General features: G+C 35.4%; 3 protein-coding genes across 4 annotated transcripts; 1 reads left to right on the top strand and 2 right to left on the bottom strand.

Moving 5' to 3' along the window:
- Nucleotides 1-1,044: 1,044 nt before the first annotated feature.
- On the bottom strand, nt 1,045-1,778 carry LOC130504612 (flavin-containing monooxygenase FMO GS-OX-like 2). The gene has a single exon (XM_056999237.1). The coding sequence runs from the start codon at nt 1,666-1,668 to the stop codon at nt 1,060-1,062; it is 609 nt and encodes a 202-aa protein (XP_056855217.1). The 5' UTR covers nt 1,669-1,778; the 3' UTR covers nt 1,045-1,059.
- Nucleotides 1,779-12,954: 11,176 nt separating this feature from the next.
- LOC108813921 (uncharacterized) lies at nt 12,955-15,520 on the top strand. 2 transcript variants are annotated; one of them, XM_018586577.2, is made up of 3 exons: nt 12,955-13,304; nt 13,943-14,085; nt 14,167-15,520. In XM_018586577.2, the coding sequence occupies exons 2-3, from the start codon at nt 13,963-13,965 to the stop codon at nt 15,280-15,282; spliced, it is 1,239 nt and encodes a 412-aa protein (XP_018442079.1). In that variant the 5' UTR covers nt 12,955-13,304; nt 13,943-13,962; the 3' UTR covers nt 15,283-15,520. The 2 variants fall into 2 exon arrangements, with proteins under 2 accessions (XP_018442079.1, XP_018442078.1); XM_018586576.2 differs by having other exon boundaries at nt 13,939-14,085.
- Nucleotides 15,521-17,050: 1,530 nt separating this feature from the next.
- On the bottom strand, nt 17,051-19,956 carry LOC130504613 (protein NRT1/ PTR FAMILY 6.3-like). Its single transcript, XM_056999239.1, has 2 exons — nt 19,730-19,956; nt 17,051-18,119 (listed from the first exon to the last, which is right to left on the bottom strand). The coding sequence occupies exon 2, from the start codon at nt 18,077-18,079 to the stop codon at nt 17,252-17,254; it is 828 nt and encodes a 275-aa protein (XP_056855219.1). The 5' UTR covers nt 18,080-18,119; nt 19,730-19,956; the 3' UTR covers nt 17,051-17,251.
- Between the last annotated feature and the right edge of the window lie 51 nt (nt 19,957-20,007).

The following is a 20,007-nucleotide window of genomic DNA, read 5'->3' as shown; positions in this document are numbered from 1 at the left end:
ATACCCTTAATGAATATTTTAAATTTTTCAAAAATGTCTTTAATGATATGAACAAACTAAAAAATTCATTAATGGCATTATGGTCTTTCGATTTTGTGGGTCTGTTTCAACATTTAGATGGGTTTGCTAACTAATTAAATGGGTTATGTTTTTATATAATCAAATTCAAATTCCATAAACTTTTTAATATCAATACCACAAATTAAAGTCTGTAATAATTTTAATAAGTTGATATTAGAGATTGAAATTCTACATGAGGATGAGACTTAATCAAAAATATTATTGGCCAGTTTATATGTTTAGCAATATTTTATATAAATTATAAATCTTTAAAATTATATAATAGCCCAAGTAAGTATTTCGGATAAAACCAATGTTTTGAAAACCGATCCGGACACTGAACCGGACGATTTACCGGGTTACTGAGTCATTGAGTCGACCGCAGGTAAACCGCGGATGAACCGCAGATTAATAAATAAATTAGTTTTATTATATAATAATATATTAGCTAATAAAATAAAAAATAAAAATATATAAAACTAAAGTTACTACTTTCTAAATATCTTTAAAACATAAAATAATAATTTGGATATGTATATATTTTATGTTTAATAAATATTTAGAATACTTAACTTAACTTTTTATATTTTTATTTTTATTTGATATACAACTAAAAAAAATTATCTACTGGTTCAACCAGTACCGGGTTTTAGGTTTTAGTTGGTTTGAGTGGGTTTTTGCGGGTTTTTAAATTTTGGGTTTTTTACAAAACCCAACCTGAATTTTTTTTCGGTCACCAGGTTTTCTGGTTCAACTGCGGGTCCGGGTCGGATTTTAAAACACTGGATAAAACCATTATTTAATTTATTTACAAACATAAAATAGTTGTGACGCATTTTAAATTTCGTCATATTGTACACACTGTAACAAAACCGCATAATTAAGACTTGATCATGTCATAGTTTATATAATTAAAATAAAGAATTATCAATTTTTATATTGAAAAACAACAAAAAAAATACCCGCTTTCTTAAAGGCGGGTCAGAATCTAGTTTACTATTAAAAGGGACGATGTAATAATAACCTATCAGGACACGAGTTGTTTGTTTTTTTACCAGCGATATGTGCATGACGTGGCTCTGTATAGTGTCCGTTACAAACCACGACGGCGTCGTATATCTCTTCGGCAACACCATCGGAGCTTCTAGACTTAACCCTCCACTTCCCGCTATTCTCCTCGTCCGCCGCCTGTTCCGCCCTAACAACCTCCGTCTCGAACCTTATCATCTCCTCTATATCAAATTCCTTAGCAAAGTCTCGCAGGTAAGCAAGAACCTCACTGTGACTCGGATGTCTTCTCGGGTCCCTTGACCCGTCGTGTGGTCGGGTCGCAAAAGGGAAGTCGGTGAAACCCATGCACTCTCGGGGGATGTTGGTGCGTAGGGATTTGTAGAGGCTCGAGTGGACTACCGGTCGGGTTGGGTCGAGGCTTAGCGGGTCAGGCTCCACTTGAGATGTGTAAGCCCAAACGCCTCCGATCTTGCTCCCTCGCTCTAACACGACCACTGAGTGGCCTTCACGACGTAGCTCACGAGCAGCCACGAGCCCGGCGGCTCCAGCTCCAATTACCGCCACGTGGCGAGAGGTGGTTGGACTACTCTGTGCCATGTTTAGGCTGTAGTGAAGTATTGCGATCTAATAAAAGAGGAAGAGGTTGTAATAGTAACGAAGGAGAGATCAAGAGAAAGGTGATGGTGTGTTTCAAGTATAACGATGAGTAATTTATAAACGAGGGATATGTACCTTAAGTGATGACGGGTCAGTTCATTGTAGACAATTCTTACATAATCTCTTGTAGAATATTAAATTCAGTTTATCTTTTAGCAAAAAAAAAAATATCTAATTCAATTAAGTAGGTAGCATTGCTTCAACCATGCATGTCTATAAGAGACTATACCGTTTTTGTGAATTTTTATATCACTAGCTAAACTGGATTGGATTACGAATTATAACTGCTTTAGTTTCAAATAGTTAAAACATAGGTTATCATTCATCAAATTTTATTTCATTGTTTATTCTCTCTGCTTCTATATCTCGTGTGGTATAGATGACATGACATTGTTTTCATTTTGAATTGGTGTTTGAAAATAACATAATTGTGTTTCAGATACAATTGGATATAGATTATTATACTCTCCTTTTATCATAATTAATTTATTTGAAGGCAGACTATTGTAAAATGATGATTATAACTTTTATCTATTCATCTACAGATGGCTGATATTGTGAACCAGCGCACATAATCATGATAGGCGATCCAACATGCAGTAACTAAGAATTAATACTTCAAGAAGAAAAACATGCAATTACATCTTATGGTATTTCCACAATGCTTAAATTTTATAATTAAAGAAGTTATAATTATCTTTAAAGATTCAACGTAAATAACTTTTTGGCTACTTCTTTTGAAGTGCGTGCAGACTAATGTATCCAACACCTAACAGTGTCCAGGATCATGTTTACTATTCAACATAGCATTTCAAAAAGGTAACCTTTTCTATTAATAATGAAGTATGTCTTTATAATAAATTACATGCTATTGTAATGGTTATGTGGATAACTATTCATTATAAACATCCATGCCACTATGCACATCTTCAGGGCTGGCCCGGATAAGCCTAACGAAACATTCGCTTTAGACCCCTAAAATTTTTGAAAATTTTTATATCGATATAAATTTTCAAATTTATAAAATAAAATAAAAAAATTCCCAAATTATTGAATTTTCTCTTTATTCGTTTATGGTTTCCAAAATCTTAAAGCCGGCTCTACAAATCATATTAGAAACTTGTATGAAATTGAATACTTTAACATGTAGGTTTACATTTTAGTGATTATATAGTGGGTGGGGTTAGGTTTATAAATTTTTATAAATAATTCTTAAATATTTATAAATGATAAGAAGAATTCAGAAAAAACATTTATAATTAATTACGAGAATTACTTTTATCTTGATTTCAAAGTATGTTTTAAAATAATAATTTTTTAAAAATAAATTCGAAAAATAATATCAAATTTGAGCTAAAATTATAAGAAATTATAATTCCCCCATATTAACCAATATCACTGCTTGCAGTTTGGTTGGGTGATGGGACGTACTCTTTTTATTCACAATATTTTTCAGGCTAATGTACCCGATCAATTTTAATTGTCTTTTGGAAACTATAGTTCTTTTTTTGACTGAATGGAAACTATAGTTCTTTATTCTCTCGTAACATATTTCCTATGAAAGTATGATTACAAATTAAGAAAATCCAGGTTCTTATTTTCTTAGTCAGAAGTTTGAAATTTTTTCAAAATTCTCATGATCATTTGAAAGTCCTATTAGATATTAGTAATAATACCCGATAAGATATAAATAACATGAATGCAGAAAAAATATATTACTTGCTTTTATAGCTCTATATGGTATCAACATCTGTGCAATATCAACGTCTATGATTTCTTAAATTCTATGAGGGGTGTATATACACTAATAGAAGGAATAACTAGAGGTTTTATGCAGTATCAACGTCTATGATTTATTAAATTCTTTGGAGATGTATTCGACTAAAAATTTGAGGTGATTTATATTAATACAAAAACTCAACTATTATTCAAATATCGATTTAAAAAATCACTTTAAAATTTAGTGTTATTCAATTTGTTATTTTATAAAATACTCTAAAATCTAATGTTATTGAATAAAATTTAAATTGAAGATTTTATAATGTTTTCATTGTTTTTAGAGTGTTTGAAAATGGTTTCTTGATTATAAAAATTAAAATCAAAATCTCATAATTTTAGATGATATTTTAGAATTGTTTAAATAAAAGTTACACAAAATTCTAACATTTCGAAATTCACTAAAAAATCAAATCACTTTAAATTTTATATTTAATATACCCCTACATGATTCTAACATCATTCTCGAATACATCCATCTAATCTCCCCCTTTCAAGCAAGAGATCGACTTATTTCCTCGTGAAAATGGAGAACCAGCTTCTTCTTACATTATCTACAAATTCAATTAGGTTACAAACCCTTTTTCGTTGATCAAAAAAGAAAAACCCTTTTTCTTTTCTCGCATATAATATTATTTTAAAATTAGTAAAGCTACAAAGAGCCGGCAAATATGAATCGTCTACGTTATTGTTCTTTAAGATGATAGACGCCAAGAATGAAAAAAAAATCCATCAAGTTTTTTTTTTTTTTTGTAAAAGAAAAAATCCATCAAGTTGCAGACAAATCAATTACCAAAGTAGTTTGAAAAAATAATGGAAGCGACATCTCTCTTTTATCTTCCTGTATGGACACTTTCGTCTTTTTGGACCTTTTTTTTTGTGCAACTCGTCTTTTTGGACAAAACACTGAAACCCACTACCGCTGATCACATCAAACTTTCTTCAAGTTTCCAAAGTTTGATCGACCCCTCTTTTTTTTTTTTCCATCTAAAAATTTAATTAAAGGGCCAAGCCCAAGAACACAGTTTGATACAACAAAAGAAAAATAAACCCAACCAGATGGGCTCGATACAAAACCAACATTAAATGGGCCTCTAGCCCAAGAAGAAGTAGAAACCCTAACAGATGCGTACTGCGCCGACAATTCCGGATCCCACCAGACCACGCGGCCACGCTGACTCTGCACCTGTACCAGATCTCACCGGACATCAACCACCTCGCAACCTCACAAACAAACAACCACCGGATGACTCTTACTGATTTTGAAACCTCAACTTACATCGCCGGAGAGAATCATCGAGCCTCGCCCGAGAACTCATCCCGAGTCATCGCGGTCCACATCTTCGTCACTACCGCTTCATTCACCGGATCCTTCACCGGAGAGCATCATCGACACCTCGAGATCTCATCTAGAATCGAAGCTTCAAGCCGTCACCGAAACACCACACAAGAGCCAAACCCTAAACACCAAAGAACGAAACCGGAGTAAAACAGAGCCTCCGCCTTAATCACTACCTAGAACCGACCGTTCACCTCTGTAGAAGAGGAGCCACGGCGGCGAACAAAGCCGACCGCCCATCTAGAAGGAGATGCAGCGGCGGAGACAAAAAGAACAACACAAAATCGAAAAGCAAGCGTTTAAATAGCAGGACATGGTAAGGCCGGACCGACGGTGGCTGACGGAGCCCACTCCGTCGGCCGGAAAGTTTAAAGATGAACTTTCTCTCTCTTCGCTTCTCTCTCTTCGCTTCTCTCTCTTATAACTTTTTTGGTTTGATCGACCCCTCAGGTTATAGTTTTAATAGATTATTGAATTACTGTACTTTTTGTTTTGCTAAAATGGATTGTTGTAACTAAAATGAATTATTGTACATGTACACTAAATTGTCACAATATTCATAACTTCCGAACCAATCCCTAAGCAAAAATATTTTCGTGACATTCTGGAATCTGGACTCATCTAGCCAATAGCCACTACTAAAAACAGTGTCGACAAAAAAAATATTGGTAATACATATACCATAAGCAGTACATTTTAATTTCAAGCAGTTATTTGTATATTCGACAAATACTTTTCTTACAAGCATTTTTTGTATATTCGATAAAGTAAAGTTTATTGTTTGATCCCCATGGTCTTTTGTTTTGCATAGGCCTGGGCATTTTACCCGGATCCGAAGATCCGACCCGAAACCGACCCGAAAAAACCTGGTCTGGGTAGGAACCGACCCGATCAAATTACCCTATCGGGTCTTGTTGTAGAGGACCCGCGGGTCTTGGACCCGACCCGACCCAAACCCGAAACCCGGCAGGTATCCGAATTAATAATATAATTAAATAAAATGAATCAATGGGGAGTCGAAGACGGGTTATTTGTCTACATAGCAAAGGGGTCAGCCACTAAGAGACAACCAACTATTGTTCTATTTCGCATAGTTTAGTATATATACACATTTTAATATAATAAAAACATAAATTTTAAATAAAATGTCAAATATTTTCGGATATATTAATATTTTCAGATTTTTTTTTGTATTTTTAGGTATTTTTTAGGTTGAACCCGAACCGAACCCGACCCGAACCCGACCCAGAACCGAACCGATAAATTCTAGTTACCCGAATGGGTCCAACTATATAAGACCCGACCCGACCCGGACCCGGTACAACCCGAACCGATCCGGAACCGAAAATTTGAATTTACCCTATCGGGTCCTAAACTCCTAGACCCGAAAGACCCGGACCCGAAAGAACTCGGCCTGAACCCGACCCGACGACCCGAATGCCCAGGCCTAGTTTTGCACATCGTACAACAATGTTGCTTTTACTCGTGTAATCGCTTAGATCATCAGTGAAAGACTTTAGTGCACACAAAAAAAGATTGGAGGGGTCCAAAATATTTTTCTGCAAGAGAGTGTGGACTTTAGAGGTACAACAAGTGCGTTTGTAAGACATCTTCGCACTATTATCTATTTTATTAAAACAACAGCACTATATATTGATATATGTTTGGTTCAATTATTTTAGTAGAATAAATTAAAAAATATCTTACTAATCATTATATTTCATAAAGAAAAACATAAATATAATTAAAAATACAAATATAAAAATTAAATTTCTAAAATAATATAAAACAAAAATATACCCGAGATCAAAATCTAGCATTTCTTAGATAAACCTACCTCCGTGACTAAATCTACTGCAATTTGAAGAAAGTTTTTAGTTTGGTGGTTTTTAGAATTGGAAGGCCAACAATACAACGAGATACAATTTTAGTTTGGTGTTTATTGGGCCTATGGTTGTAATAACGGGCTTGAGCATGATAAGTCCCATGGCTCCCCTCCTCACCACCACGAACTTGATGTTCAGAGAACAAGTTCAACAGAATTAGACAGAGCTTTGATTCCGCTATGGACTTCAAAGCCACGGCTCTAAACGAGGGTGCAGAAGCTAAACTTGCATTACAAGTAAACTCTGCTAAGGCTAACGAGCTTTCCAAGGAGATTTTTGATATGAAAGATGCCATTCATCAGCTCAAAGCTTGCAGCCACTCAGAATCTGCAAGAGTACGCAAATATTGTGAAGGAGAAAAGATGATTTAGGAGAATGTTACTAGGCAGCCGTTGAAGAGGCAGAGAAGAAACTACTAGTGTGGAGCCAAGAATATCAGCCTGAGCACTCAAGGAAGGGAGCTTGAAACATGAGCAAATGAATCTAGAAGTATATGATAGCTGCAGAAGAAAACAAGAGATTAAAGCTTGTTATAAAAGAAGTAGAAGAGGCTAAAGCCGCTGAAGAGAAAGTCCGCGAGGTGATGAAGATGATATCTCAGTAGCAAGATGCAAGAAACATGATGAATCATCCGGTTCGAAGATAAATATCACAGAGAGTGCAATAGAAAAGAAGTTGGCAGATATAGCAACAGAGCTTGAAGAGACCAATGCAAGAAAAAAGCGAAGCAAATAATAAGTTAGGAACGAGCATGAAAGCGATAGAGGAAATGAAGCATGCAATCGGGCGAGTGGTGGAAAGTGGGTTGATGAGATGACCTCAAAAAGAAAATGGACAACATGCTTAGGGCTTTGATTCGTTTGTTGTATGAAACAACCTTGTTCTGTTCCAATATTAAAACATAAAAAGACAATGAATATGGTTAATTAAGAGTGAACGTAAAAAAAAAACAACAACACATGTACATGTCAATCATTTTGTTAAAGAAGGAACCATTTATCATTTTCCAGATTTCAATAACTGAGAAGGAAGAACACACATATAATATCGTCCCACCACTTATCACTGTCTGATTGTGTAGCAAGTGCAAGTCTTACATAACTGCCTTTGTACTTCGTTAAAAAGTGTGGTGCACCAATTAGATCGGCTATACAATTGAGGTAAGCAACCTGACACGCACCAAGCTGATGGGGTGCATCTCTTGGGAAGCACGTTTTTGCATACAAGGTGGTATCCTCTTGCAAGTACCGAGACGGTAATGTCTCATTTTCTTTTTTTCTTCCAATAGTTTTCTTCATCCTATCCCGTACGGCGAACGCTTGAGACGATAGAACCGAGAAAGGACCCATCCAAAATCCTTAAACAGCAATATTCAAAGTTTTTTAAATACTTTTTAAAAATAAAAGGTCGTACAATATATATTTAACTTAGCAAATAGTATCTCACTAAATTGTGGGTGGGGGGGGGGGGGTGGGTGAGCAATAAAAGAGATGTAACAATTAAAAGATCATGGCAGAAGCTGGGAAACAGAGCCTCCTCCTCTACTGACACAAAAACTATATGTTTGGTCCTTCTTCTTTCCTCAACCCCACGCACTTCTGACCTAAAAATCTCTCTCTCTATCCCTACACGACAGCTGCAACAAAAAGCTACTTATTTTTCAATTTTAGTATTCTCTCTCTGTCTCTCTCTATCTACTTTTTTAAAAAGGACTACTATTATCGTCAGTTGTCACTAAATGACTAAACAAATCCCATTCTATATCATAATTAGAAGAAAATTGTTGGATTAAGCTTGAAAGAAAAGGAAACTTGAGAAATAAGTTAAAGACCTAATCCTACCGAGTTATGGAAATTAGGAATATGTTTAGGAGTTATCTAGATGTATTGCCTATTAGGATTAGGAAATATAAATCTCTATATAAGGAGATGCAAAGTTGTTGAATAACTTATGAGTTTAGAGATTGAGAGATTATGTTTGAGAGAGCTTAAGGTTTTGAGTTATTTTCCTTAAGATTAATAAGAGAGTTATTCTTATTATTTGAGTTTTACAATCTGAGTTATTTGAAATCTAGATTCCATATTTGGTATCAGAGCCACAAAAATCATTACTATTGGTGAGACCGTGAGAATAAATTTGAAGATCACTAAAAAGTTTTTTTGGAGAAGAAGATAACCATGGATGATAACGAGAAGGAAGAAGGATTTGAGACAAAATCCAAGGAGCTTAGATTTTCTGCTAAAAAGGGTTTGATGTCAAACTCCTCTAATTATACCGTGTTGGACATGCGCATGAAGATTTTTGAGTTCATGAACAAGGCGTGGGAAGCCACTGAGTCCGGAACTAAAACAAAAGATAAGAACATGGGGTTTGCTTTGTTGTTCCAATCTATACCAGAGGTGCTAATCTTACAAACTGACACCAGAAAAGCGTTTTGGAACACTAGTAAAACAAGACATGTTGGAGCTGAACAAGTAAGGGAGGCTAGGCTACAAACCCTAATAGCCAAATTTGACAAAACCGAGATGAAGGATGAAGACACAGTCGACAAATTTGTTGTAAGATTTTCAGAATATACATCCAAAGCAGCTTCTCTTCGAGAAACTATTGAAGAATCAAAATCTGTGAGGAAGTTTTTGAAAAGTTTATCCAAGAAAAGATACATACATGTCGTCCTTGATGCAAGATTTGAAGACTTTGGTGGAAGGCTAAAAGCTTATAAAAAAGGAAACGGTGAAGCGGAGAACGAACAACAAGATGAACATGGAAAAATAGAGTACGCTAACACAGACACGCAACAAACCCATCGAGAGAATTATAGCAGTGGAAGATCACGAGAAGGTCTCTCTACCTGGAGAGGAAGAGACCGTAGACGATCATGTACCTATCAGTACGGCTCAAACAAGCAAGGACATGATAAAGAAAGAGACACTAAAGAGAATTATAGCAGAGGAAGAGGACGAGAAGGTCTCTCTACCAGCAGAGGAAGAGACCGTAGACGATCATGTACCTATCAGTACGGCTCAAACAAGCAAGGACGTGATAAAGAAAGAGACACTTCTCACTGTCAGTGTTATCAATGTGATAAGATCAGACATTATGCATCAGATTGTCATTATATATTGCTTAAACTCCAAAAAGCCATTGAGAAAGAGGATGAAGAAACTCAAGAAGCCGATGAGTGGAAGACGCACAAGGTGGTGTATCTAAACGTTGGAAAGGTGAAGCCAAACCGTTTTGGAACTGGTGCGAGTATTAACATGAGAGGAAAACGTGAATTCCTTCTTGATATTGTTAAAACAATCACGGGAAAGGTGCGATTTAGAGATGATTCACGAAAGGGTTTAATACGGCTTGCGTCCAAAGATGGGAGGAAGAAGATCTGGAACAATATGTACTACATACCTATGTTGAAGAACAACATCGTGAGTCTTGGAAAAGACACAGAAGCTGGGTGTGAAATACAAACTAAAGCTAATCTACTGATGATCTACAAACGTTTAGGACAATTAGTTGTGAAATCAAACTGGTTCAGCGATCGCTCGTACAAGGTGACTTTAGAGGTTGAAATGCTCAAATGTTCATGTCTACTTAATAAAAAGACGAAGCAATACTTCCCACAAGCAACCCCGTGCAAATCCACCCAAACTCTCCAGCTTATTCATAGAGATCTTTGTAGGAAGAAGAAGAGGGATGCATTGGATAAATTCAAGAAATTTGAGATACTTGTTGGACAAGAAACGAGAGCTACGATCAAAACGTTCCAAAGTTATAGAGGTGGAGAGTTAGTGTCTCATACGCTCCAAGCCTACTGCCATAAACATGGTATCAAGAGACACTTGCCAATTGCAGTTTGTTCTCTTCTACGTAAAGGATTAGTCCAAAGGCGTAATATAATGATAGAGGAGATGACTAAGAGTATCTTAATAGACATGAGTGTACCTAGCTATCTATGTGGAGAGTCTAAGATATATGCTACCTATTTAATTAATAAGATTGCAACAAGATCGAACGTTGAGGTGATTAGAATTCTTGGTTACACTGATTATGCAAGGAGAGATTCTGAGGGAAAAGAAAGTTCTAAGGATTCCGGAACGTTTTTTGGTTACACTGGTTATGCAAGGAGAGATTCTGAGGGAAAAGAAAGTTCTAGGGATTCCGGAACGTTTTTTGTTAAAGACTTGAGAGAGTTCGGCAGTGATGGCTTAAGGGGAGTTGAAGATTTTCGGGCAGCAGGAGAAAGTTCTCAATATACTCGAGTTATGAGTGAGAACATGATGAATCAAGAGGAATTAGTCAGAGATGAAGAAGAGAATGATAATGATGAGCTTGTTGAGAGTAATGACAATGGTAATGAAGAACAAGAATGGTCACAGCCTCAGTTAAAAAGAGCAAAGAAAGTAAGTGTGAGGCCAACGTATATGAATGATTATTTTCTTATCACTGAAACAGAGTGTGAACGTTTTGTGATGGTAAGAAACGAGGAGTCTTGGATAGAAGCGTGTAAGGAACCGTCATTGTATCAAAACGAGAATCTTCTCATGGTTGTTGATGACTTGCGAGCAGATGAAGCCCTAAAGGCAGAAGCTAACAGGTATCACCAGATTGCAGAGGAAAAATTGAAAGAAGTTGAAACACATAAAGATGATCTTGTTCGGCGTCTTACATCTTTCAAGCCAGCAGGTTTGATTTTCTTGGTCAAACCACGTTCCTCGTTATCGATTATATTGTGTTTCATTTATATGGCCGCTCGTGGTGAATCATGGATGCATGACGGTGAAGACATGGATTGGAGTATTTTTTCCGTGTATGGTGAGAACTATTCTCAAGCTCTAGATCTCTACAATAAGACCTATGGACCTCTAATATACGATGTTTATGACGACGATGATCAGATTGAATATGTAGTCAACGATGGTCAGGTTCAAGACAACGTTAATGAAGTTGGTTTTCATGTGGTAGAAGATGTGCAACTTGAACAAACAAAAGACGTGTATGGTGAAGAAGTTGCCAACACCATAAATCTTGTTTTTGGTGACAAAGCTTTTGACACGTCTTTAAATGATACGTGTTCTTATGGGTTGAGAAAAGAAACAATAGGTGGAGAGTGCTTATTATCAAAGGTTCCACTGAAGTGTCGTGAGACTTTTTCACTTCTCCAAAGAAATCAACTTTTGTCATATGTCATAGGTGGTGATACATGTAAGGAGTTTGTGAAGATTTTCGAGATTATAACAAAGTTTGAGACACGTACGGTGTTAAGTCGAGATATGCAAAGATCCAGAGAATCTCGTGGAATTACAATAAAGATAAATGCAACTTTGGAGATACCAATTGTTGGAGAAAGTGATGGTGGTCATAGAGTTGACCTGGTTGATGGCAAGAACGTGGCAGGAAATATCTTTTATGTTGATGAGAGTTCAATGTTGCAGTGTTCGAGCAAACAAGAGTGTGTTGAGTATGATTTGATCGAGGCACAGTGTATACCCGAAAGTGAACAGAGAATCGACACTTTGACGAAAGCATTTGGGAGACTAAAGTTCAAAGAGATGAGAGGTCTCGTTGATATTGAAGATTTATCGAAAATAGATTTCAAGCTTAAGGAGGAGAATGTTGGATTAAGCTTGAAAGAAAAGGAAACTTGAGAAATAAGTTAAAGACCTAATCCTACCGAGTTATGGAAATTAGGAATATGTTTAGGAGTTATCTAGATGTATTGCCTATTAGGATTAGGAAATATAAATCTCTATATAAGGAGATGCAAAGTTGTTGAATAACTTATGAGTTTAGAGATTGAGAGATTATGTTTGAGAGAGCTTAAGGTTTTGAGTTATTTTCCTTAAGATTAATAAGAGAGTTATTCTTATTATTTGAGTTTTACAATCTGAGTTATTTGAAATCTAGATTCCATAAAAATTAGAAGAAAAAGCGAGGAATCCTAAACACACTTAAAATCATTATTAACGGAGCATCTCACATAATCCTTCATTATAAAATAAAAAAGAAGAACAGAGAAAAGATGGATTAATTTAAAAAATGAAATCTTTTCAAAATTTAAGAAAACTAGTGCATCTAGTGGTTATACTTTAAAATTTAATTACATTAAATAATGTTAATAAAATAAGGATGAAATATTTTTGTTAATGGATTCTGCTTTAAAATCTTTGTCAATAATAACCAAACAAAAAAAAAGAGTTAAATAAGTATAAATCTTAGAAAAAGATAGCTCCTCTGATTGTTGCACACTAACCACTTTGATACCCTTTTTACTCTCTCTCTCTCTCTCTGAGATTTTGAGAGAGTCTCCTCTTTTATCTCTCTCTCTTTCGGTCCTCATGATCCGATTTTATTTATTTTTGTAAATTTTATGTGATAGTTACATATACACGTTATATGTGTGTGTGTATGTGTGTACCTATCTTATATTGATGGAGACAATAACCATTAGAATCTGACTAATGGATCTCATTTCTTCTTGAGAGATATTTCTCTGGTCTCTTTTCATTCCCCTGTCTCCCAGATCTGTTCGTACCATTCCCAAGCTTCAAGCTTCTTCTTCTTTTTTTTCTTCACGGGTAATATTCCTTTATTTAGTTTAATACTTTATTTCTTAATCTAAAGTCCAAGTAGTAATAATACTATGTTTTTGTTTTGTTGGGTCATGATAAAGTTTGATGCTTTTCCTTTTCCCCTTATAGCTCTCTAACTGTTGAATTCTGGTTTGGGCATATGTATATTTACTTTGTTTATTTGTGAATAACGAACCTCTGCTACGTATTTGAATCTCTTGTAAAGCTTTTATGGAATCTTCCAATATATCATTTTTACTTATTTGCATGTTTTAGATTAATACTCTGAAACTATATATATAAAGCCATTAACGGAAGTTCTTTGTGTCTGTCTGTTTGTGTGTTGGTGATCAATATAAGGTTTAATATCAATCAGTGGACTTAATATTATGAGGGTTTAGCAGATGTTTTTCTAAGATTTAAAACCTTTTTTTGAAAATATGAATTACATAGGAACAGAAATCAGTTATGTACATTGATGTTTTCTGTTATACATTCATTGGTTTTAATCTTGTTCGTAATATAAACAGTTAGTTTTATATAATAAGCTTCCATGGATGTTCTGTTTATGCTCTTGTTAGTTTTCTATATGTGTTGGAATGTCAATGCTGAACCTTTTTTAACTGCTTTGATTTGTTAGTTAGTTAGTTAGAGGAGAGACGCCATGTATTTCTTCGGTTTGTCCAAAGAAGAAGTGTTGTCGTCACAGAAACATGTTGTATCATATAAAGAGACTTCTAAGCAGAATCCAATCGGTACTACTACAGTCACTCTGTTTGGGAGACAGGTTAGCTTTATTCAGATGCTAGTCTACTCCAATGTTTGTTGTTAAGAAAACAATATTTGATATAAGATTCTCATTCTCCAGGTGTATCCAGTGAAAAGAGAGAGCTCCAGTCTCAGCAATGGATGTATGAGGATACAAGAAGATATCGATCTTCGGTTTCCTGCAGATCACTACGCTTGTAATGAGGAGAAAGAAGAAGCATTAGCCACAAGCTGGAGTGGGAAGAGAAACCCAAAAATTGTTATTGATCTTGAACAGCTTCCAACAGCAGAGGATGAAGATTCCGTTAGCTATACTGCTACTGTGAGAAGAAGTCCTGAAACAGAACCATCACTCTTGCCTCATCAGTCTCTTTCAGTGGATGATGGTGTGGAGTCAGGTTTACTGGATCTTAATAGATTCCCTGCTGATGACGATGAGTTGGTCTCAGAGCCTCCTCGTTACTGTTTCTTGCAAGATCTGAACTGTGTTTACATCGAAGAGACAGAAACTAGCTGCGAGAAGAGCGGTGTAGACGATGGTCCCACGCCTCTTTGCTCTCCTAAAAACGTCAATGAGAAAGACGGTACCGCGTCTCCAGCTTCAGATACTTCTTGCTGCACCACTGAGAACAACTTGAGAAGAGGAGGAGGCTCCTCCTCTCCTCGAGCACCAGATCCTTCTTGCCGTACACGGCTTGAGTTTCCTGTCTTACCAGAGGAGGAGGAAATGGCAGCTGAATCATTAGTCCACATATCATCATCAGCGGTTTCATGTCGAAACCAAGACTTGGAATCAAAGCCTGCGTCGAGAACCAACAGCTTGGAATGTTGTTGGTCGTGCGATTCATACGAGCTGCACACGTTAGGTATAAGCGAAACCAACACGGAGGAAGACTTGTGCGTGTCTTCAATGGCGCGGGATGAGCTCGACAACATCACAAGAGATAGCAGCAGGAAAGAGACGGGGCTCAAGCTGAGAAGAGGGAGGAGAATGAAGCACTTTCTGAGGGAGATACTCCCAAACTTAACGTCGCTCTCTAGGCACGAGATCCGCGAAGACATTAACATCTTGGAAACGGTTTTGAGATCAAGAGAGTACAAGAAGATGCAAGGGAAAACGAAAGATGTCGTCAAACTTGGAGCGAACCAGAAAAACAAACGTTCAGTGTCACAGAGGTACGCTGGTAATAAAAGAAGGCGAAAACATGATGAATGAGAGTTTAATGATGTCTCTTCATGCCTTTTCAGATTTGCTTCATTGTGTAATCTTTTTAACAGTCTTTATGTTGTTCAATTCTTTTTTTTTTTTCTTATTTAACTTGTGACATTGATTATTGATAAGAGGAGAAAGCTAGTGAGGTGATGATGACATTATGTTCCTCATCCTCTCTCTCTCTCTCTCAAAATGTTTACTTAAATTGTTTGTTAGGGAGAAACTGAAATGTGTTCTTGTATTGGAATCTTGGAAACCCAACATTGAAAGTGATGATTTATGGGCCGTGGCCCATTTAATTAATAGGCCTCTAATTTATTATCATTACATCTCCGAATTGTCGTTATAGACTTGTTGATATCATCTTCACAATCACTGTGCAGTACTCTCGGTTTTCAATTTGGTGAAAGTGTTCCGACCGTGCTGAATCTACCACAGTAGGTTTAGAGTTTTCTTATGTGTTAATAATGTATGGTTTATTTATTTATTTATTTATTTTATGTGTTATTTCTTCATTGATTTGTTGTATTGTAACCAGAGTTAGTTCATCATGTTGGCTTTAGGCAGTTACCAGTTACTTCATTAGTTGAATAACAGTTAGATTACAATATCAGATACCTCTCACGAAGATATACACTTTATCCAGCTCAATCCAAAATAACGGATTGTTGAAAGAAATATCTGAAGCAGACCGTTGGATTAGTATGGATTCTAGTTCATCAATCAATGAATTTGATTAGATTGGTATGGATTCATATACTGATGGATTGGATTAATGTCCATATGCAGGAATGAATATAACTGATTTGATGTTCACGATTGGGGTGGGACAATATTTGAAATCATAATAGTCACTCCACTTATGTACATAAATTAAGATAATTAATTAATTTTTATATTTTTAAACAAAATATCATTAACTATACACATGCTATATTTTAATCAATAGAAAATAAACCGAAAATATAAAAAAAATTATCTAACACATAATAAGTTAATAAATTTTATACTGAAATTTCATTATCTAATTTAAAACGAATAATTTTTCTCTCTAAAACGCTGTTTCTTAACAAGGGAGAAATTATTAAATTGTAATTTATATCTACAACTTAGATAAGAGCTGGGAGACAACTGTTAGACAAACAAACGTGCACAAAACATTCCTTGCTATTTTTATATCGTAATCATATATGGAAATTACAAAACAAAGCTCCATACATTTAGCTCATCTTCTATCATTTTGGAACAAATGCATGAAGGGATTGTCCTTTAGGGTCATCAAGCCAATTCACAAATAATTTCAATCAATAATTTGGCAAAAAGATAATAGTCGCAGTGTTATTTGTCTTGCTTAAAATATTCAGGATAATCATTCAGATGAGTACTTTCTATCTCCATTTGTAATTCGTTTAATTATGTTTATCTAGTAGTATATAATTTTTGAAAAAAAAATAATAATATAAAAGTAACTAGTCTAATGTAGAGGACCCTCGTAAAGTATATTTGATCTTTGTCATATAGGTTTAAAGATAATTTTGGACTATCTCCCTAATAATTCATATTGCCACTTGACCAATAGTCACCGAGGGACAAATCGATCCAATAGATTCTCAGAACTGGGGTCAAGAATTCAATTATATCCAAAAAGAGACAAAGTTGAAAATAGAGATCAGATAACTTTAAATTAAAACAATACACATCTTTTTTTCTTGTAACACAAACAATACACATTATTTGTGTTACACATAAGAAATTTTCCATTTTGTTGTTAAAAAAAGACCTAAGAAATTTTACAATTTATGCTTTTAACAGACCTAGATTGGAATCTTTATCCCTTATCAGTCGGGCCATTAATATTTGTCGACACGGACCAAGAGGTAACTGAAAATAATCATCATAAAATATACCACAAAACTCGAAATCAAATTTATACATATAGACAATAACAAAATATTCATAATCATCATCATGATCATGCATGACCCATGGGAATATCTGGCTCATCTTCCAACTCAATCCCAAGCTCAGCTAGTCTTTTGTCCTTGTAAACGTACCACTTGGAGAAAACGAGGAAAATAAGGAAGTTCAAAGTAACAATTACGGTCACGAGCCAATAGAAATTGTATAGACGGCCCTTGTTCAGTTCATCAGCGATCCATGGATGAGATTTATCGGTGAATTTCTCAACGATTGTCACGAGAACAGAGCTGAAGAAAAACCCTAACGCCAGTGTGCTCAACAATAGCCCCGTGCTCATCGTTTTCATACCTTTAGGACACTCTCTCAAAAAAAAATCCAACTGTCCTGTGTATATCAGCGCCTCGCCGATACCAACGATAAGGTATTGTGGGATGAGTAGATAAAACCCTAGAGGAAGCGTTTTGACTGTTGGACCGTGTGAATGTGCGGTTCTAAGACGTTTGATCTCTACCAAAGCAGCTACAGCCATACCCATGGCTGCGAATAAGAGACCTAAACCAATACGTTGAAGTGGTCTTAGACCTTGGGGGTAGTTGAATAGCTTTTTGCATAGGCGAATAGCGACGCGGTCGTAAAGGGCAGTCGTTAGGAGGAGACCACCAACATAAAAGACGGCCATGGAGGCTGGAGGGATCTCAAAGCTCCCAATGTGACGGTCCATTGTCTCCGATTGTGCGACTGATAATGTCGTCAATTGTGCATGGACGGTCCAAAAGAGGATGCATGTTGCCCAAATTGGTAACATCCGAACGATTTGTTTCACTTCCTCAACATCGGTTAGTGTTGAAAGTGTCCATTTGTTGAATACGTTTTGGGTCATCGCCGTTTCTTGGTCCTTTATCGCTGCCTTATCTAATGAACTGAAGCATAAAAGTAATATAAATAGTCATCAGATTATGAATTTGAATTTTCAATGGAGAAAAATGTATTGTTGAATTAAAGACTTGTTGATGATGTTAAAAATATATATATTTCGTGTGTTACATAGAAAGAGTTGGCTTGTCCCTAATTACTGATTCATTGATCTTTTTTTTGTTCTTGATTTGTTATATCAACTTTTTTGGGATATAGCCTAATCATTGAATCAAGATAATGTAGAGAGAGTTTCGTGGAATCTTTTCAAGACGCTATACATATGCACATCAGCACACATGGCAAAGAAATATACATATATATATATATGCACATCAGCACATACATAATTGCTTTTAAAATTTAAAGTAATGTCGAAAGCATAACTGGCTTTGACCCAAAAAAATTAAAGCAATGTAGAAAAAATTGAAACAGGGAAAAGTGTATAAAAGGTAAAAAAAATTCTAAAGTTTCAAGAAACTTGGAATTGCCCAAAAGTAGACTAATGAATGAAGCAAAAAGAGCACGCAAAGCACGTGACGGTAGGTTTCTAAAGTCGAACTTTGGGTTTAGCCCGGTGGAGGTGTAAAATAGTGGAGGTGTTACGAAACGAGTGGTCTCACTACAAGACAAAACAACTGTCTTTTTTTTTCCTTAACATTTGAAGACAATACAAATTGTCCCCCTAACTTCTTGTTTCTTTTTTCTTTATTTATATCTAACCTTTGTATTCTTTTGTGTCTATTTAGGCATGCATAGGGATTGATGCGTAAAAGATACTGTATTTAGTTGGCAGAGAAATATACTATAAAGAGAAAGGTACGTACTTGATAGGAATATTTTTAAGAGTCAGGTATCTACTGTATATATATGCGTATAGATTTAAGTTTTCAAGGAAGATAATCCGTTGATAAAATAATATATTAACAAAGTAAAATAAATTGAAATATTTAACATTTAATCTTTCCCGCAGATTGTGGCTAAAGCCACTCGTTTTTTATCGATCAAATAATCCAACAGATGGTGCGAAATTTTCTAAGATAAATTATTTATAGGTAAAAAGTAAAGATGGATAAATATTACCCCACCTCCATATCATTTTTTTGGGTAACCCCACTTCCATATCCTAATGAACTTTTTCATTATTATTAAACTGATTATCAAATATTTGTAATAACCTTTCTTCTTTTCTTACTTATTATATATGTATCGAACCTTACGTGCTATCTAACGTAAATACACACACATATAATATAATACAGAAAAATCCATAAACATTGTAATTAGCTGTTAAATTCATGTCCTGGCATGGACCAGTTCGGTTGTATGATCGAGTAACAATAGTATTGTTTCCTTTTATTTTATTATTATTATTATTTTTCAAAAAAGGGAAAATGTTCAAATCCCTTTTAATTGGATTCTAATGCCAAGTAGGCATATAATGAAAACAGTGGTGGTCTCCCTTTGACTAAAGGACACGAGCTTTTTGAGTTATTTCTCACCCACACAGCCCCACTTTTAATTTCATATTTCTCAAGTATATACTATCACAAGGTTAAAAAAAAGTATATACTATCACAATTAGTTAAAGCCTCTGTTCAAAAACACGGCCGCGTACCCATATAATCGGCCGCTTAATCGTGAAACGTATGGTCACCGAGGCGAGTTAGGTCAATTCAGATGCTTGATACGGCAGTCCGAGTTATGGCCGTGTAGAGCGTAGATTAAGGTTACGCGTCCGCGTAATGGAGAAATCGAAAGGTTAGAAAATCGTTATTCAATGCGGGTAAACAAGATTACAAGGTCAAAATCATGTATTATAACGAAAATCTGTTATGACTGAACAAGAATCGTGAAAAAAAAAGTTTAAAATGATTAGAATCGTGAAGAAGTAAC

This window comes from Raphanus sativus, unplaced genomic scaffold, assembly GCF_000801105.2.
Source record: "Raphanus sativus cultivar WK10039 unplaced genomic scaffold, ASM80110v3 Scaffold1701, whole genome shotgun sequence".
Lineage (NCBI taxonomy): Eukaryota > Viridiplantae > Streptophyta > Magnoliopsida > Brassicales > Brassicaceae > Raphanus > Raphanus sativus.
The sequence above is the reverse complement of the archived record's forward strand: the minus strand, read 5'-3'. Positions and strand labels throughout refer to the sequence as shown.

What these genes read in the sequence shown, in the direction of transcription:
- LOC108813921 (XM_018586577.2), top strand. Translation starts at nt 13,963, where the DNA reads ATGTATTTCTTCGGTTTGTCCAAAGAAGAAGTGTTGTCGTCACAGAAA. An exon ending in TCACTCTGTTTGGGAGACAG is followed by an intron (nt 14,086 to 14,166) that starts GTTAGCTTTATT and finishes CTCATTCTCCAG; the next exon opens with GTGTATCCAGTGAAAAGAGA.
- LOC130504612 (XM_056999237.1), bottom strand. Translation starts at nt 1,668, where the DNA reads ATGGCACAGAGTAGTCCAACCACCTCTCGCCACGTGGCGGTAATTGGA.
- LOC130504613 (XM_056999239.1), bottom strand. Translation starts at nt 18,079, where the DNA reads ATGACCCAAAACGTATTCAACAAATGGACACTTTCAACACTAACCGAT.